Here is a 16,802-nt window from a genome sequence, read left to right on the forward strand (position 1 = left end):
ACAATGTAGTCCGTTTTTACCGATAAACGTTTAGCCATGGGCTCTAACGGACACCGGCCTTCAAAAATGCGTGACGTCACGGCGATGTGTAGTTCGGGAACTTCAAGGGGGCGTCGCTGCCCGTCTTTCGCTTTTGCGGCTTTTCTTGCTTACCAAGGCTCGTCTCATGGCAAGAGTGGCGCTTTTCTCCATATTGTACAAATACCAGTGAAATGATTTTTTCTTCAAGTTGTTCATTCAAAGGATGCTATAAAGTTGAACATTACGGTTTAGTAAACTAATTAATAGAGGGAAAATCAGACATACACCTGTTCGTGGCGATTGCTACAAATTAGTAAACTGTTCTGGTAAACTACGCGTCTGGCATAGCAACAACGACCGCTCTTGCCGTGAGAGGAGGCTTCGTATATATACGACCGAAAAGACGAACGAGACGGGTGGCGACGCCACTGGCAAGTTCCCGCACCATAGCTCGTCGTGATGACGCGCATTTTGACAGCGTCTGTAGATCGGGTACAGTTGGTGAAAAAAAAAGGACTGTCGTTGGATTATAAGTTAACCGAAGACTGAAACGTAGGAAGTTTCGTAGACTTGTGTGCGCCGAAACGATCCGAACGCGAGAAAAATGCTTTGAAATTCGTAACACTGATCCTACCGGCGCTGAGGATTAGACGCGAAATACGAGAAGAAAATTTGGCCTTCATTTCCTCCATCATATTGTAACGTACCTTTGCCTGCCAAATGGGTGAGAATATAGTTCTCGAAGAATAAATACTTTAACGGTATCAAGTCCTTTCCTGTATTTACTTTCTTCTTACTCTCTCTCTCTCTGTGTTCATACACTACTTCAAAATTTTTCGAACAATCCTTCAAGTTCATTTCGAAACAAATGGGGGAGGAGTTTATACTTCCCGCTTTGACCGGGTTTTCTTAAACTGCAAGGTCGTGCGTAAGATCGAAACGACGCCAACAACATTCATGTTTTTCAGTGCGTTTGTGGCGCGACCTTGACCGCGCCGCGCGTCGCCCGTTACGTTCAATTAGAGGAAAGGGTGCACAGGAATCACGTGTCTGAGACATCGCCTCGATCCTCGCGAACTGCCGAGCAGAACGAAGTTTGTCGTCGTGGGCAAGGAACGCCACATTGCGATGAGGAAGCTCAAAGAAGCGCTGTCGTCCCCGCGCAGCTTACAGAGCCGCAACGGAGCGTGCCTAGCAGGTCTGGCCTCTTTGCTTGCTTTTAAAGATGAAGCATTCCTTGGCATAGTCACGACCTCTGAAAGTCGTGAACACGAAACGCTTCTTGTTTAAAATTAAGCGAATAGAATCGTCATATAGGGCCCTGCATGCGATGTATGGGAGGGCGTAGCTGACGTTACTGTAAACTTGATTGAAATATTCTTACCTACTGTTAGCTGTTTTTTTTTGGGGGGGGGGGGAATAGAGGAGAACGAGAGTGTAGCCTCAATTCTACGGCACAAGTATTGTACCGAAAATGCTCAACGCTGTCTAACTGTTGCAATATTTTGTCTAAAATAAGTATTGCTGTCGTTAAACTAACAACCCCTCCCGTCAGTGCGCCACGGTGTGAATACATGGAGGAGGGGGGAAAACGATAACGATGTTAAAGCTCTTAATACATGCTATACAAGCGAAGTTGAGTCCTCACGGACCCCATCACCTGTTCGCATGTTATTCAAGGACACCTTCCAGCTTATTACGGCACCGAAGCTATAGCTATAATATCCAAGTAGTTTGAAAGAAAGCGATGCACTGTGCTAGGAGTGAATGAAGGGATAACGGTATGCGTAGTATCACCAGCCGGGAACATGGTCCTACAGAATATAGATGCATCGGGAGCGGATGATACTCAACAGTTGAGACGAGGAGGAAGAACCAGAGACGACGATGTCATCTAATGAATAGAACATACGCGCGTATAACCAGTTTCGTGAATGAATAATGGGGACCGAGGGATATGAAACAGAGTTCGAAGCGACAGAAGGTTGCAAGGAGCGACAACATAGGGAAACTTACAGGCACGAGATGAAGTTAGTTGACGCAGGACAAGGACAACTTGGAGATCGCTGGCAGAGGCGTCATGCAGTAAACTTTAGAGGAAGCTTTAGCGCGGCTCAAACTCCGAAACCGCCTATTCAAATACGTGTAAAGCGCTAGAACGCTTTTCTGAGAAAACGAGTAACAGCGCCAAGAACAGGAATTGCAGACTGCAGACAGACGAAGCAGTGACATGTGTATTTTCTGAAATAACCCCTGGGTCGATTTTTATGATATTTGGCGCATTTGAGAGAAAAAAAGATAAGTTCTAGTGACTGATGGGAGTAAATTTCATTTATGGCCTTGATTGATGTTACAAAAATTTCTGGAAATTGTTAGGTTCGATAAATATAGAAGCACGAAGTTCACGAATCCGTAACTCAGCGTCAAAAATATGTATTCTAGTTTTGTAAATTGCATAGGTCAGAAATTCAAAAGCGGACAAACTTGATATATTAATTTAACTCTTACGCGAATTCGCTGCAATGTTTGCGAAGGTTTCGCGAAAGTCCTACTCACGTATTAGTGGTCTATTTGAGAGTCATGTATATTACAACAAAGCTGACAGTTTTATATGTACTATTAGATACATTTTACAGAATCGCGATATCGTGCTTTATATATACCGTATATATATAAAAACTTGAAGGCTTAAACAAAAACTCCGCTTCAGACAGCTTTAACTTTTTTTTTTCTTTTAAGTGAAGCAAGACATCCAATTTGGTGCGTATCGTTGCCGGGAAGAACCATTTCTCCTGTCCCATGCGTTTATATGGGAGCCCCCGAGCTCAAACTTCCTCTTAATACGGCTGATAAGAAGTAAGGAAGTAGAAGTGAAAGATAAGCGACGACGCGGAAACAGAATCTCGCCATAGTGCCATATGGCGCAGGACGCGACCGCGTGGCTCTCATAATTTCTGAAAGAACGTTTCGGCAGAATGTCGTTCGGAGAGCTCAAACGAGAACTAAAGTTCCTGCGCGCCCGTCGAGGTAACTCGGCGGCTATGGCTTCATGCAGCTCAGCACGAAGTCGTCGGTTCGAATCCCAGTAGCGGCAGCCGCATTCGAATTGCGACTGAATGCGAAAACAATCGTGTACCAGATGCTTTTTGTTATACCTTGCATCATTTCTGTACAAATTAGAGGCTTTAATGGGTGCGATATTGTCTTAAATGCTTTAATGAACTGATAAATCGATAAAACTGTGACATCCTCATTTATTTATGGGTTAGAGTTGCCAACATTGTACTTCTGTTTAATTTTCAGCAATTTTGTTACAAAATTCACGGCTTAACACTTTAAAAAACTGAAATGTGCTTGCCACAGTCAATAGATTTGATTTTCTTTCTTTTTTTTTCTTTTTTTGTCGCGTGGAACAAATCACATAATTGTGGGTGCAACGAATGCCGAGTAAAACGGTTTTCTAGTGTATTTATGACTGTGGATCAAATGAAGAGGGAACACCCGCAATTGTGGACATCGAATTGTATACTACCTTGTATCTTGTATAAGTAGAGTATTATTGTGAAGAAATGCCCATAGTGTCCTTTTTTGTGTTATCTTCTACTTTGTCTATGTTTATATCAACATGGCTCATACGATTTTCAGCGCACTGTTGTTCCGTTTTCATTTGATGCACCCTTACAGATAGGAGCTCCCGACGTAGAGTTTCCTTTTAAGAGGCTCGCTGCTGCGTGTTTCTCGTGCCTTGTTTTTTATTGAGCCTAATTAGCGCTTTAGTAGATCTTTCGGTCGATCCATTCAATTGACCTCTCCATAGTTGTGAAGCTAGCCTCATTCCATGTCAGCTCTATCAGAAACCTTGTCCACTGTAATAAATGTAGCATGACATGGAAACTTCGAGAGAGATACACTAATGCCTTAGTGTTCCTTAATGCCTTACACACACACTAGTGCCTTGGTGTATTTATTATAATTAAATATGGGGTAGCTAGCCTCATTCCATGTCAGCTCTGTCAGAAACCTTGATCACTGTAATGAATGTAGCATGACATGGCAACTTGGAGAGAGATACACTAATGTCTTAGTGTTCCTTAATGCCTTACACACACACTAGTGCCTTGGTGTATTTATTATTATTAAATATGGGGTTTTACGTGCCAAAACCACTTTCTGATTATGAGGCACGCCGTAGTGGGGGACTCCGGAAATTTCGACCACCTGGGGTTCTTTAACCTTAGTGCCTTGGTGTATGCACTACTGCATGAAAACAGTGTAGCATACATTGGGCGCTGCCGAGACACCGTCATCGCCGCCTTCACGGACTCGAGTGAACTTATCGTCCACGATCAGAGGAAGTAATGCAAGCTTGCTGCACAGGTCACTATTAGGTGTGGTGTTACCTCGGCGCAGCCTACACCTTCTCCGCCGTGCTGGCGGTGCGGACTGCGAGGAGTACGAGGCACCCGAGAACACAGAACACGCCTTCTGTCCGCGATACGCTGTACAAGGACAATCTTTGGCACGCAACATTTGTTCAAGTTTGCCATTCAACCGCTGTCTCAAAAAGGTTCTATTGGGACCTTGGCCCGAACCCTAGTCATCGGCGTGATGTTATAAAGGCTCTCCTCAAATTCTCGCACAAGAGCGGTCTGGAATTAAGACCTTTATGAGTATTTGGTGTTCAAGTTCGCTCATCGTCATCTTTAACACTTCTCTCTCTCTCGCTTGTTAATACCGACTACCTTGCCCAGTTTTGAGTAGCAAGTCATAACTTTAATGCAGGCCGACCTCTCAGCTTTTCTACCATAATAAATTTATGTATCTCTCCCTCACTTAGTTCGTGCTGGAAACGTTGCTCTCCTACTTTGAAATCAAACTCGCGTATTTATCTTCGAATCCACCTTATCTGTACAGCGGGTGCTTTTAGAAGTTATTTGAGTGGAAGTTATTTGAAATTATTTGAGTGGAACGGCTTTCCAACCGTTGGTATGATGAAGCGTTCTCCCGCATACTTGGACGTGGGCGTAAACAAGAAACGGAGGTGACGACGCACTCCGGCAAACAGACCAGCCATTTAAGGCTAACAGGCGGAGCGAAATTTCGGAACAAGGACTTCGAACGCGCTCAAACTTGAATCCTCCTTGTGGTTACCTTGATTTCCTCGAGATGGCGCCAACAACTCGGTCTGTCTAAAGCCTTAGGCCTACCTGTAACGTTGGCTTAGGTGCAAGCTCCTCGAGCGGTGCGGAAAGCATGCTGTACTCGTATCAGTGGGCCCTTTGACTCTTTGTGTAGACAAGTTCGAAGACCACGTTACAGTGTATTTATCGATTGTTTAACGGGGCTTAAGAGGAAGTGAAGGTTAAATTCTAATGACTGTTGGCAGCGGAATTTCGATTTAGGGCCTGAATTCGGTTAAAATAATTTTCAAGAATTCGTAAGTTCGAAAAGACAGAAGCACGAAGTTCACAATTTAATAGCTCTGCATCAGGAACAGATATCACGATTCTGTAAACGGCATCCATTAGATCATTCAAAGCGGACAAATTCAATATGTCAATCTATATATTGCGCGAACTTGTTACGTTGTGTACAAGGGTTCTGCAAAAGCTGTATTTACACATCCCTTAATATATTAAGATTCATGTATAATATATCAATTTCGTCCGCTTTAGATGTGCTATGAGATGAGCGTCACAGAATTGTAATATCATTTTTCGTTGGTGAGTAGCGAAGATATAAACTTGATAGTTTCGCTTTCTGAAAATTTCCGATTTTTGCCAACCGTTACTTAGAAATTGACAGCCTAAATAAAAAATTCGAAACCAACAGTCACTAGATTTTAAGTTTTTCTTTTAAATGCAACAAACCTCGTCAAGTTTGGTGCAGTGGTTGCCGAGAAAAACGAATTCTCCTTTTACGTGTATTTAGATAGGAGCACCCGAGCTAAAGCTTCCTCTTAACGTTCCAACATAAAACAGGAACTGTAAGGAACGATGGAGCGGTAGGCTCTCAAATGATCTTGCTAATCTGCCGTTTTAATGCGCACTTTAATGCGCTTCTTTTATTAACGTTCGGTGCCTCCGAACCCGGGACATCGCTCTAAGCAGTAGGCGCGCCACAGCTACTGAGTCGTCACTGCGAGGTTCAAGCGACGTGTTAAAATCGAGGCTAGGGTGCCGCGGTCGTTCGCTGATGACAAGAGCCCGACGGCATCGTTCGTCTTGGGAACAAGCCGAAGATTCTCTGGCTCCCGAACTGGTGTATTGCGAAAACTTATGGCTTATCCACACCTTGTTTCCAAGGTCAGCTCGGAGGGTCGGCCATTTTGCCTGTCATTTCACTTCATCGTGGACTCGCCATAGCGTTTTAATGCTATTGCATTACAAGCTATGTACTGCAATGTAATGCATTACACGCCATGACGTGTAATGTAATGATTAATGCAACCGTTAATGCGCTCACCCGGTCTCTCTTTAAAGGGAGAGGAAAAAGAAAGTGGACAAAGGAACGGTAGGGAGGTAAACCAGACGAGCGTCCGGTTCGCCACCCTACGAAGGGGGAAGAGGTAAAGTGATGGAAAGAAGGAAACAAACAATCAAATAAGAGGGAAGGAGGTAATAGCAGCGCAAACACGAGGGGGTGTCCATCACGCCCACAATCGGTCACTGAGGCCAGTCGATTTCAGAGACTGCAGTAATGTCCGCGTCACTTTGTAAGCCCACGGCGCGTTGGACCACCGCCTGAGAATCATTGTCTCGGAAAATGGTCTATGATCTATCCGGTAGAATGCACTCCGAAGAGCGTCAAGTTCGACATCATAACGATGACATAAACACAACACGTGTTTGGTCGTCTCTTCACAGTTGCACGAGTCACATGTGGGTATGACATTCCACTAAGGAATGAGCATCATCATCATCAGCAGCAGCAGCAGCAGCAGCAGCAGCAGCCTGGTTACGCCCACTGCAGCGCGAAGGCCTCCCCCATACTTCTCCAACTACCCCGGTCATGTATTAAATGTGGCCATGTTTTCCCTGCAAACTTCTTAATGTCATCCGCCCACCTAACTTTCTGCCACTCCCTGCTACGCTTCCGTTCCCTTGGAATCCAGACCCTAACCCTTAATGACCATCGGTTATCTTCCCTCCTCATTACATGTCCTGCCCATGCCCATTTCTTTTTCTTGATTTCAACTAAGGTGTCATTAACCCGCGTTTGTTCCCTCACCCAATCTGCTCTTTTCTTTTCTCTTAACGTTACACCCATTATTCTTCTTTCCATAGATCGTTGCGTCGTCCTCAATTTAAGCAGAGAACCCTTTTCGTAAGCCTCCAGGTTTCTGCTCCATACGTGAGTACTGGTAAGACACAGCTGTTATACACTTTTCTCTTGAGGGATAGCGGCAACCTGCTGTTCATGATTTGAGAATGCCTGCCAAACGCACCCCAGCCCATTCTTATTTGTCTGATTATTTCAGTGTCATGATCCGGATCCCTGGTCACTACCTGCCCTAAGTAGGTGTATTCCCTTACCACTTCCAGTGCCTCGCTACCTATTGTAAACTGTTGTTCTCTTCCGAGACTGTTAAACATTACTTTAGTTTTCTGCAGGATAATTTTAGACCCACCCTTCTGCTTTGCCTCTCCAGGTCAGTGAGCATGCATTGCAATTGGTCTCCTGAGTTACTAAGCAAGGCAATATCATCAGCGAATCGTAAGTTACTAAGGTATTCTCCATCAACTCTTATCCCCAATTCTTCCCACTCCAGGTCTCTGAATACCTCCTGTAAGCACGGTGTGAATAGCATCGGAGAGATCGCATCTCGATCCCTGCCTGACCCCTTTTTTGGGGGGGATTTGGTTACGTTCCTTGTGGAGGTCTACGGTGGCTGTGGAGCCGCTATAACATCTTTCAGTATTTTTACATATGGTTCGTGTACACCCTGATTCCGTATTGCCTCCATCACTGCTGAGGTTTGGACTGAATCAAACGCTTTTTCGTAATCAATAAAGGCTATATATAAGGGTTGGTTATATTCCGCACATTTCTCTATCACCTGATTGATAGTGTGAATATGGTCTATTGTTGAGCAGCCTTTACGGAATCCTGCCTGGTGCTTTGGTTGACAGAAGTTTAAGGTGTTCCTGATTCTACTTGCGATTACCTTAGTAAATACTTTGTAGGCAACTGACAGTAAGCTGATCGGTCTACAATTTTTCAAGTCTTTGGCGTCCACTTTCTTATGGATTAAGATTATGTTAGCGTTCTTCCAAGATTCCGGTATGCTCGAGGTCATGAGGCATTGTGTATATAGGGTGGCAGTCTTTCTAGAACAATGTTCCCACCATCCTTCAACAAATCTGCTGTTACCTGATCCTCCACAGCTGCCTTCCCCCTTTGCATAGCTCCCAAGGCGTTCTTTACTTCTTCCGGAGTTACTTGTGGGATTTCAAATTCCTCTAGACTATTCTCTCTCACATTATCATCGTGGGTGTTACTGGTACTGTATAAATCTCTATAGAACTCTACTGAACTCTATGAACATAAGCTATCTCTATGATAGGCTATCTCTATCATAGGAATCTCTATGACCATAGGCTTTGGTAAAAGGCACCCCAAACAGGGGGCGGTATACAGTAATGTTGCATCACGGCGGGAGGGGTGCGATGAAACGAAGGGTCAAATCTGTGGAGACGACAGTTCGATATATTCAGGGTGTATCGCGAAGTCAGGCCACTCTTGAGAAAACTACATTATCCGGCTACACCCAGTCTCGCCAGTGTAACCCACATGACAGAAGTGATTCCGTGACGGGTGGCTTGAACTTGCAGCTATTCAAAGCCAGCATCCATCGCTCTCGAAAAGCCACAGAGGCGTTTAGGCGCACTTAAATGACGCATTTGCACACGGTACGCAATTGCGAGGGACAGACACCACGCTGCATTGGCAATAATATAACTACACACACTTCAGAAGCAGCTGCATCAAGCGCAGCCAGCTTTTTCATGGCGGGAGAAACTACACAACGCGCGGAGATGTTGGCATTATTAACACCGTCTACGCTAGTGCAGGCTTCAGGTAATGCGCACGGACTGACGCTATTAAAGTGGTCATCAGCGATACTGCAATGAAAATGGTGAATAAAGCAGTCATGCATGCTTATAATTGTTAGTGAAAACTATCACTAAGTGACGTTAACTAAGTGCAGTAAATAGACCATCCAGGATTTTGCTTTCTTGCCAAAATTTCACCGCAACCCCATCTGGATCCAGGATCCAGATGGGGTTGCGGTGAAATTTTGGCAAGAAAGCACTCGCTATATGCATTCCCACTTGTAAAAGATTTCGTCTTCGTACGCACGAAAGCAGAGAGAAAAAAAAACAACAACGACAAAACAACAGATGCACTGGAATAGGTATGCCGTGTTTGTACGAGAGCTTTTTTTACGACACGGCACGGCAACGCATTCGCGGATTCTGCCTCGAGCTCGGCGCTCAGCCACTTATGGCTTCGTAATCTGGATATCCAGATCCAGATCCTGAATATCCGCTACCCCCCCCCCCTCTCCACCCCGTCATTGTCCCCCCGACTGTGCTGTTAAGAGGGTAATCGGCTGTTCACGAAAGGCAGCACTACAAAGCTAGAGATATAGAAAGAGGGGGATAACTTATTTGAGGAAACCAGCTGCTGAAAGGGAAGAGGGGTAGGAGGACTCATGATGAGGATAGACAGTAGTAAGTTAGTACACGCATGTTCGTGCTTCAAGGGTCCGTTCTTAGCCTGTGTCAACAACAACAACAACAACAACAACAACAACAACAACAACAACAACAACAACAACAACAACAACAACAACAACAACAACAACAACGATAATAATAATAATAATAATAATAATAATAATAATAATAATAATAATAATAATAATAATAATAGGCTTGAGTGTGTTCTCTTCGCTCCAACCCGCAGCAGTGGAGTTGCTATGACGTTGCGTTGCTGAGCTCAATGTCGCAGGTTCGATCCCCGCCACGGCTGCTGAATTAACGAATAAAACGCTTGTGTGAAGTGCACGATTTAGGTGCAGGGAAAACAAAAAGCAGATGGTGAAAATTCATCTGGAGTACCCCATTAAGAGTTAATGGAGAATACCTTAGTAACTTGCGATTCGCTGATGATATTGCCTTGCTTAGTAACTCAGGGGACCAATTGCAATGCATGCTCACTGACCTGGAGAGGCAAAGCAGAAGAGTGAGTCTAAAAACTATTCTGCAGAAAACTAAAGTAATGTTTAACAGTCTCGGAAGAGAGCAGCAATTTACAATAGGTAGCGAGGCACTGGAAGTGGTAAGGGAATACATCTACTTAAGGCAGGTAGTGACCAGGGATCCGGATCATGAGACTGAAATAATCAGACAAATAAGAATTGGCTGGGGTGCGTTTGGCAGGCATTCTCAAATCATGAACAGCAGGTTGCCGCTATCCCTCAAGAGAAAAGTGTATAACAGCTGTGTCTTACCAGTACTCACGTATGGAGCAGAAACCTGGAGGCTTACGAAAAGGGTTCTCTGCTTAAATTGAGGACGACGCAACGAGCTATGGAAAGAAGAATGATGGGTGTAACGTTAAGGGATAAGAAAAGAGCAGATTGGGTGAGGGAACAAACGCGAGTTAATGACATCTTAGTTGAAATCAAGAAAAAGAAATGGGTATGGGCAGGACATGTAATGCGGAGGGAAGATAACCGATGGTCATTAAGTGTTACGGACTGGATGCCAAGGGAAGGGAAGTGTTGCAGGGGGCGGCAGAAAGTTAAGTGGGCGGATGAGATTAAGAAGTTTGCAGAGACGACATGGCCACAATTAGTACATAACCGGGGTTGTTGGAGAAGTATGGGAGAGGCAATTACCATGCAGTGGGTGTAACCAGGCTGATGATGATGATGATGACCCCATTACGGCGTGCTTCGTAATCATATCGAGGTTTTGGCACGTGAAGCCCCATACCTAATTGACTCATGCAAGAACGCTTAATTGTTTAATATTAACGAACATAGGCGTGTGCTCCCTGCGCTCACGGACATGCCTTTCGGTCACGCTGCCTCCATCTACAGGCGCACCTTACTTTTGAACGTTTAGACTGGTGATACTACTGTGATACTACAACGAGTAGTGACGAACTACTAGTGAAGTAAAAAAGCATGAACATTGCGCTGAATGTAAACGTAGCCCTCTGTTAACCAAAAAATAATGTCCATAGTTCACTTTATTACGCAGAGTAACTCAAAATATTGGTATTTTAGAACTTTCACTGCCACGTTTGATGAGAAGTTCATTGTGCTGTCCTTTATCATTGCGGTTGAATAGTGCCTTTCCTTGCTTCCCCGCACCAGGAGGCCCGCAGCTCAATAATAATTAGCGCCATGTACTTGAAAGTATGATATCATATCACGCCGCGCGCGCCGTAAACTGTGGTCATGCGAGCGTGAGATGGTGGCTTGATGCGCGCCGTTCTTCCGATGTTGGAGGTCACGTGATCAAGCGCGTGCTGAGGAGGGGGGAGGGGCAGGTGAGCGTAGCTCTTCTCATCTAAACCCGGCCGTGGCTGCAAGCCCTATGTTGGAGGTTATCTCTGGCAGGCACAAAAGTTGGGGGAGCCTATAAGCTCAGTAGCTTCATGTGTGCAGTCTTCTCGAGCGCCTATTGCTGGAGGTCGCGCAATCTAAATTTTCGGAGACGCTTTGGAGCGAGAGGCAACACGTAGCTTTCGCTTCGCTCGTCATGCCAGATTGCGACAAAGTTCGCGGTCACCGGGTGACATCTGTCCATGTTTGCCGCAGGTGACGCCGCGCTTGTTAATTTAATTACCAAGCGATTGTGCGCTGCAATATATAGGCCGATAAATATACGAACCTTACCCGCCGTGGTGGCTCGGCGGCTATGGTACGTGTTGCACTGCTAAGCTTGAGGTCGTGGGATCAAATCCCGCCCACGGCGGCCGAATTTTGATGGGGGCGAAATATTTCAAAAACACCCGTGTGCCGTGAATTAGGGTAACGAACCACAGATGGTCAAAATGAATTCGGAGCCGCCCAATACGGCGTGTCTCATAATCAGATGGTGCTTTTGCCACGCAAAACCTCAAAAGTTATTTTTATTTAACTACGAACTTTACTTCGTCTAGTTAGCCATCGTTATCAATGCTTCGCCTTTCGGGCGAAACTGCGTCTAACTATGTCGCCAGCGTCATCCCCTCAATCTGTGGCGGCTTGGATGTTCTTCCGCACCGACTAGTATTTTTTTTTTTTCGCCAGTGCGTAAGACCTAAGATTCAAATAAAGCTCTTGCGATATATCACGTCGAGGGCCCGCGGCCTTGGTGCGCATCGCAAGCGATCCCCAACAAAAACGACGCGCTCTTCCTTCTGCGCGCGTTAGTAGCCAGACTCTACCGTTGTCAGCGACAGCGTCGACGCCGTCTAACCGCTAGGGATGTGCGCCAAAATTTGTTTCCCCCGTCCAACAACCAACTTTCCCGGGAGCTACGCGTCAGCAGCGACGGAGACATCCGCACGCACACACACATAGGCGCCCCGCGTATACTCTCTCGGTTTGGCCTTGGCGTCGTCTCTGTCGACCGAACTCCGGCACCCCGACTTTTCTCTTTCTTGTTAATTCATCGCTTCTTGGCCGACCGCTCCTCTTAACGTTCCCTCCTTCCTTCCCCTCGCTCACAACGTTATAGTCTACTCTCTTCTTTGCATCTACTTTTCTTTCTCCGCGAAGCAACTGCTCTTCTGTCGCTCGGCAAGGATTTAGAACGACATTCTTTTGTTGCCAAACATTTCGTAGGCGCCGCCCATCTCGGCAAAGTCGATCTGGCGCGCCGTCGAAACAAAAACAGCTGGGTCCCTCCACGTGACAAGGAGGGGCGTCTTCCCATCTGACGCAGAGAGCCATACTGCCCTCGCCACCACCGATTCCGTTCATCCTCCCTCTCTCTGTCGTTGCACCACGCTGCCGCTAGACGGCGTCGCGCTTGGTCCCACTTTCTTTCGGGTTGTTTACTTTTGCTCTTTTCTTTCGCGCTACCACCACCCGCGCTACTACTGCGCTGCTGGCCCGCAATTCAAGTGCGTTTTTCCGGACCAGCGCCGTTCGCGTCACACAGTGCTCTAAAACCGGCGCGGCGGCTTAGCACCACCAGCTAGGCGCGTTAGCGCAGACACCTCTACTCTACGCCTCCGGTTTCGCGCGCAGAAGAGGGAGACTCGGAGACGGAAAAAAAAGATACAGCTCCTCCTGCAGAGGGAGAATGCATCGGCCTGACCAGAAGGACGCTGGTCTGACGTTATCGTGAGTCCGACTCACACTGTGCGCTTTTGATTGTCCGCGTGTGCAAGTGAGTGAGATATACTCGGACATCTCGGTGGGCGGGTCAGCTGTGTTTGGCAGAGCATCACCTATCGCTTCGTCGTCACTGCTCGCCAAGTTCGTCTGTCGGCTGCTACCGTGGCCGCGCTGTGTCTGCCGTATTCGTCAAGCACGCTTCTCCGCTGTGTCCACACAACTTGATCGCCGAGGAAGATGTTGAGGTGGTTCCGCGAGGGGCCGCCCGAACTGGAAGCAGGTAGGAAATGCGTTGCCTTGTCTTTGCTGCTCATAAATCAGCTGCGAGATAGGTTTGCCAACTTCTATGCATGCGTCGTTGCTTCCAGTTGCCTGCTCAAGCCAGTTTGTGTTGTTGCCACCTGCCACTCCCACCACCAGATACGGCCGTATGGTTGGGAGAGGGTGTGCGCGGTGGGCCGCGTTGTGTGCTTTGAGGGGATGCGCGCAACACGTGATGCGGTGACGCAACCCCGCGACCAGGCACTCCTGCGCCCCTTTCTTGTTGGCCTGCTGATGTTTCATGTGGCGCGCTCTCTTTTTTTTTTTTTCTCGCGGCAGAAGCGCACGCACCACCTAACCCCGGAACGGCGTCGGGGTCGTGTTCGGGGTAGAGACCGAGGCAAGCGATTGCTTGGTGCATCTGCGCACTTTGCGGAAGTGTTGCAACGGTGGGTGCGGGGTTGATCCCCTCCCTCGGCGACGTGACGTCACTACTACCGTATTTCTTGTTCGCGGTATACAGCGTAGCGCATATCACGCTCGGTCCTTCTACCGCGCAGAAACTTGCAGGAGCGGCCAAAAGAGAACGTAACTGTCGTTTCCTGGAATTACGAAACGCGGAATCTGTAAGTCTGCGGCTGCAGTGTAACAGAAGTAACGCCTGTTTTTAATGTCCATCACTTTCCTATTTTTTTTTCTTGGATTGAATATTGTTCGAAGGTGTCTTCCTAGCATGTCTTGAGCCGCTTTTGTTCAAGTGAATTCTGGATCCGTCCCGATTGTCGACGCACTTCAGGTGCCATTGTAGAGCGGCTAAGCCTTCCGACTTCTCTATTTCGAACTTCTACAAAAATTTCCTTCGCACTTCTCCCGTCCCAAGAGCACGGTCGTTTTAAGCTATTTCCTCGTCACGGTCACTGCGCACATCTATTTTACCATCGTTTCAGCTGATATAGACACTGCTTCGCGGGGAACGCTTAAAATCCGTGCAGCTTTATCGGCTCGGCTGGTGACCCACCATAGAGAAGTCGCAAAACACAGCCTCGAGCAAAGATCAAATGCGCCCAATTTTCCTTGAGAGGCCGTGGAGACAAGTTTGTTCCATCCGGCCGGTTTCGTTGGTCGCGGACAACGCCTGTTCTAATTACCAATACGCCTTCTGCAGCAAGCATGCGCAGCGCACCATATACTTGACCTACATGAAATGTTTATATCAAGCATAGCTCACGCGTCGTTCGCTTAATCACTGGCGTAATGCAGCCTATCGCTACAAATCGTCACTTCCAAACAACGGAGAACGTTTTGACGGTCGCGCTCCAGTTCCTTTGAGAGCAGGAAAAAAGGATGTACAAAACAAATCTGCTGGAACTCTGAGGACGTTGCTATTGAAGGCAGCCCCCCTCTCCCTGTCACTCGGCAAGGGGAGGGGGGTGCAACCTGTCCACTTGGCGTGCCTCAAATTCCAGAGATTGGGCTCGCCGCGTGCGTTTACGTTGCGGCGTGATAAAAAGAGAGACCTCGGACGACAGCTGTAGGGCGCCGGTATGGCGCTTCGTGGAGGAAAGACGGCGGGCTGGCTCCCGGCTGTCATGCCTTTCGTTCTGCGCTGTCTAGTCGCACGATTACGTGACGGGAATGGTCGTGGCACTGCATTTAGGCATTCTTCATTGGAAAGGAGTAAAAGTAAAAAAAAAATGAAGCAAAAAGAAAATTACCGTCTACGTGCGCTTAATTATCTTCACTGCGACAACCAGTTCTGTCAAACAAGACGCGTCTGTCGGAAATGCAGGAAACATCACCGCGTGCATTTCCTTTTTTTTTTTTTTCACCTTAAGACGCCGTTCCGTCAAATCAGCATCGATCACTTCCACGTTGAAATACGTCGATAAGTAAAAAAAAAAAAAAAAAATCGGTTCAGTGCGCTACGAGTTACGTCAGGTCCTGTAGTGGTGGCTGTGGCGCTCTTCAGCCGCCGTTGGATCGAGAACGCGGTTTCGATTACCGGACCGCCGCAGCGCCTGCAGGACGCTCGTCTATCGTGTTTTTAGTCGGGAGCATATTAAAGAACCCTATCTTTTCTTCAACGCTACACCCCCTTCCACCAGTGCAGGGTAGCAAACCGGACATGCGTCTGGTTAACGTCCCCGCCTTTCCTCTCTTCCCTCTTTCTCTTCTCCCTCTCTCCACTCTCGGTGGCCAGGATTAATCCGGAGCCTTCCACTACAGCGTCCCTCATAACACACTAAGCAGTCTCATGACGATACCCCCCCCCCCCCCCCCCCACAACTTGAAGCCCTCGTACGGGTTTCCTATATTGGGGGATTCCGGACCATGTTTTTATACTCTTTTTCGTTGTCACGTGTCACGGAGAGTACCCACGCTGAGCAGTCGCTCTTTCTCTCATTTTTTTTTAATGCAATAACTGAATCACGCATGAACTGAAAGAATGTCTGCGAACACTCGCCATACTATACGGTTGTAATATTCCGGCACATCCGGGTTCAAGTATGCAACTTTCGCAGCATCTTGAACTTGATGGATCGCATCCCGGCACACGGACATAAGCAAGTGCTAACAGTTCTGTGAATTGCGACGCTTGAATTGAGACACCCGATCATGTGACGTATAGCTCGCTGCACCACATTACTCTGCACAGCACAAGTCTGTATGCAGGCGTGATAAATCTTCACTTAGTATTCTACACTCAGCGTCGACCCTCCTGCCCTTGAGCGGCCCGCTGCTGCTACCCTGTAGTGCTCAGTAAGTGTGCGTGTAATTTGTGTTGCAACTTTTCCTTCACTGTTTTGTTTCAGCTTCTAGAGCAGTCATCTTCGCTCGAGAGAGAAAAAAAAATACGACAAAAACTGCGGACGAGCACTTTGGTCTCGCTCGTGAGGCCGGCGGTGCCTGAGGGGAAGTTCTCGTTTTGCCGGAAAACCGAAAAAGAAAAAAGAAAGAAAGAAAACGCAGAGCAAGATAAGGAAGCATACGTGCTTCTTTCTGACGCAGTTTTAAGTTTGCTCAACCTTCGGTCTTGATTGTGACTTTGCTGCAAAACTCCAAATGAAAAAAAAAAAATTACAACCGTGGTGAAGGATGAGAGAGAGAGAGAGAGAAATCCCATGCCATGACTTAATAAGCAATTATTAGCTACCATGGTTCTATCTAGCGT

General features: G+C 46.9%; 2 protein-coding genes across 5 annotated transcripts in view; one reads left to right on the forward strand and one right to left on the reverse strand.

Moving 5' to 3' along the window:
- Nucleotides 1-16,802, reverse strand: part of LOC135903681 (uncharacterized) — a 242,064-nt gene that overhangs the window by 56,663 nt on the left and 168,599 nt on the right. The gene's annotated exons all lie outside the window — the stretch shown is intronic.
- Nucleotides 1-16,802, forward strand: part of LOC135903682 (1-phosphatidylinositol 4,5-bisphosphate phosphodiesterase delta-1-like) — a 77,474-nt gene that overhangs the window by 19,078 nt on the left and 41,594 nt on the right. Inside the window, exon 1 of one of the 4 annotated variants that reach the window (XM_065434013.2) lies at nt 12,935-13,649. The exons of the other annotated variants lie outside the window; for them this stretch is intronic. Coding sequence (XP_065290085.1) covers nt 13,607-13,649 — 43 coding nt within the window. The 5' untranslated portion in view covers nt 12,935-13,606. Of the gene's footprint in view, nt 1-12,934; nt 13,650-16,802 lie in introns of those variants that run through there. 4 annotated transcript variants of the gene reach the window in all.

The sequence above is a fragment of the Dermacentor albipictus genome, chromosome 9, assembly GCF_038994185.2.
Source record: "Dermacentor albipictus isolate Rhodes 1998 colony chromosome 9, USDA_Dalb.pri_finalv2, whole genome shotgun sequence".
NCBI lineage: Eukaryota > Metazoa > Arthropoda > Arachnida > Ixodida > Ixodidae > Dermacentor > Dermacentor albipictus.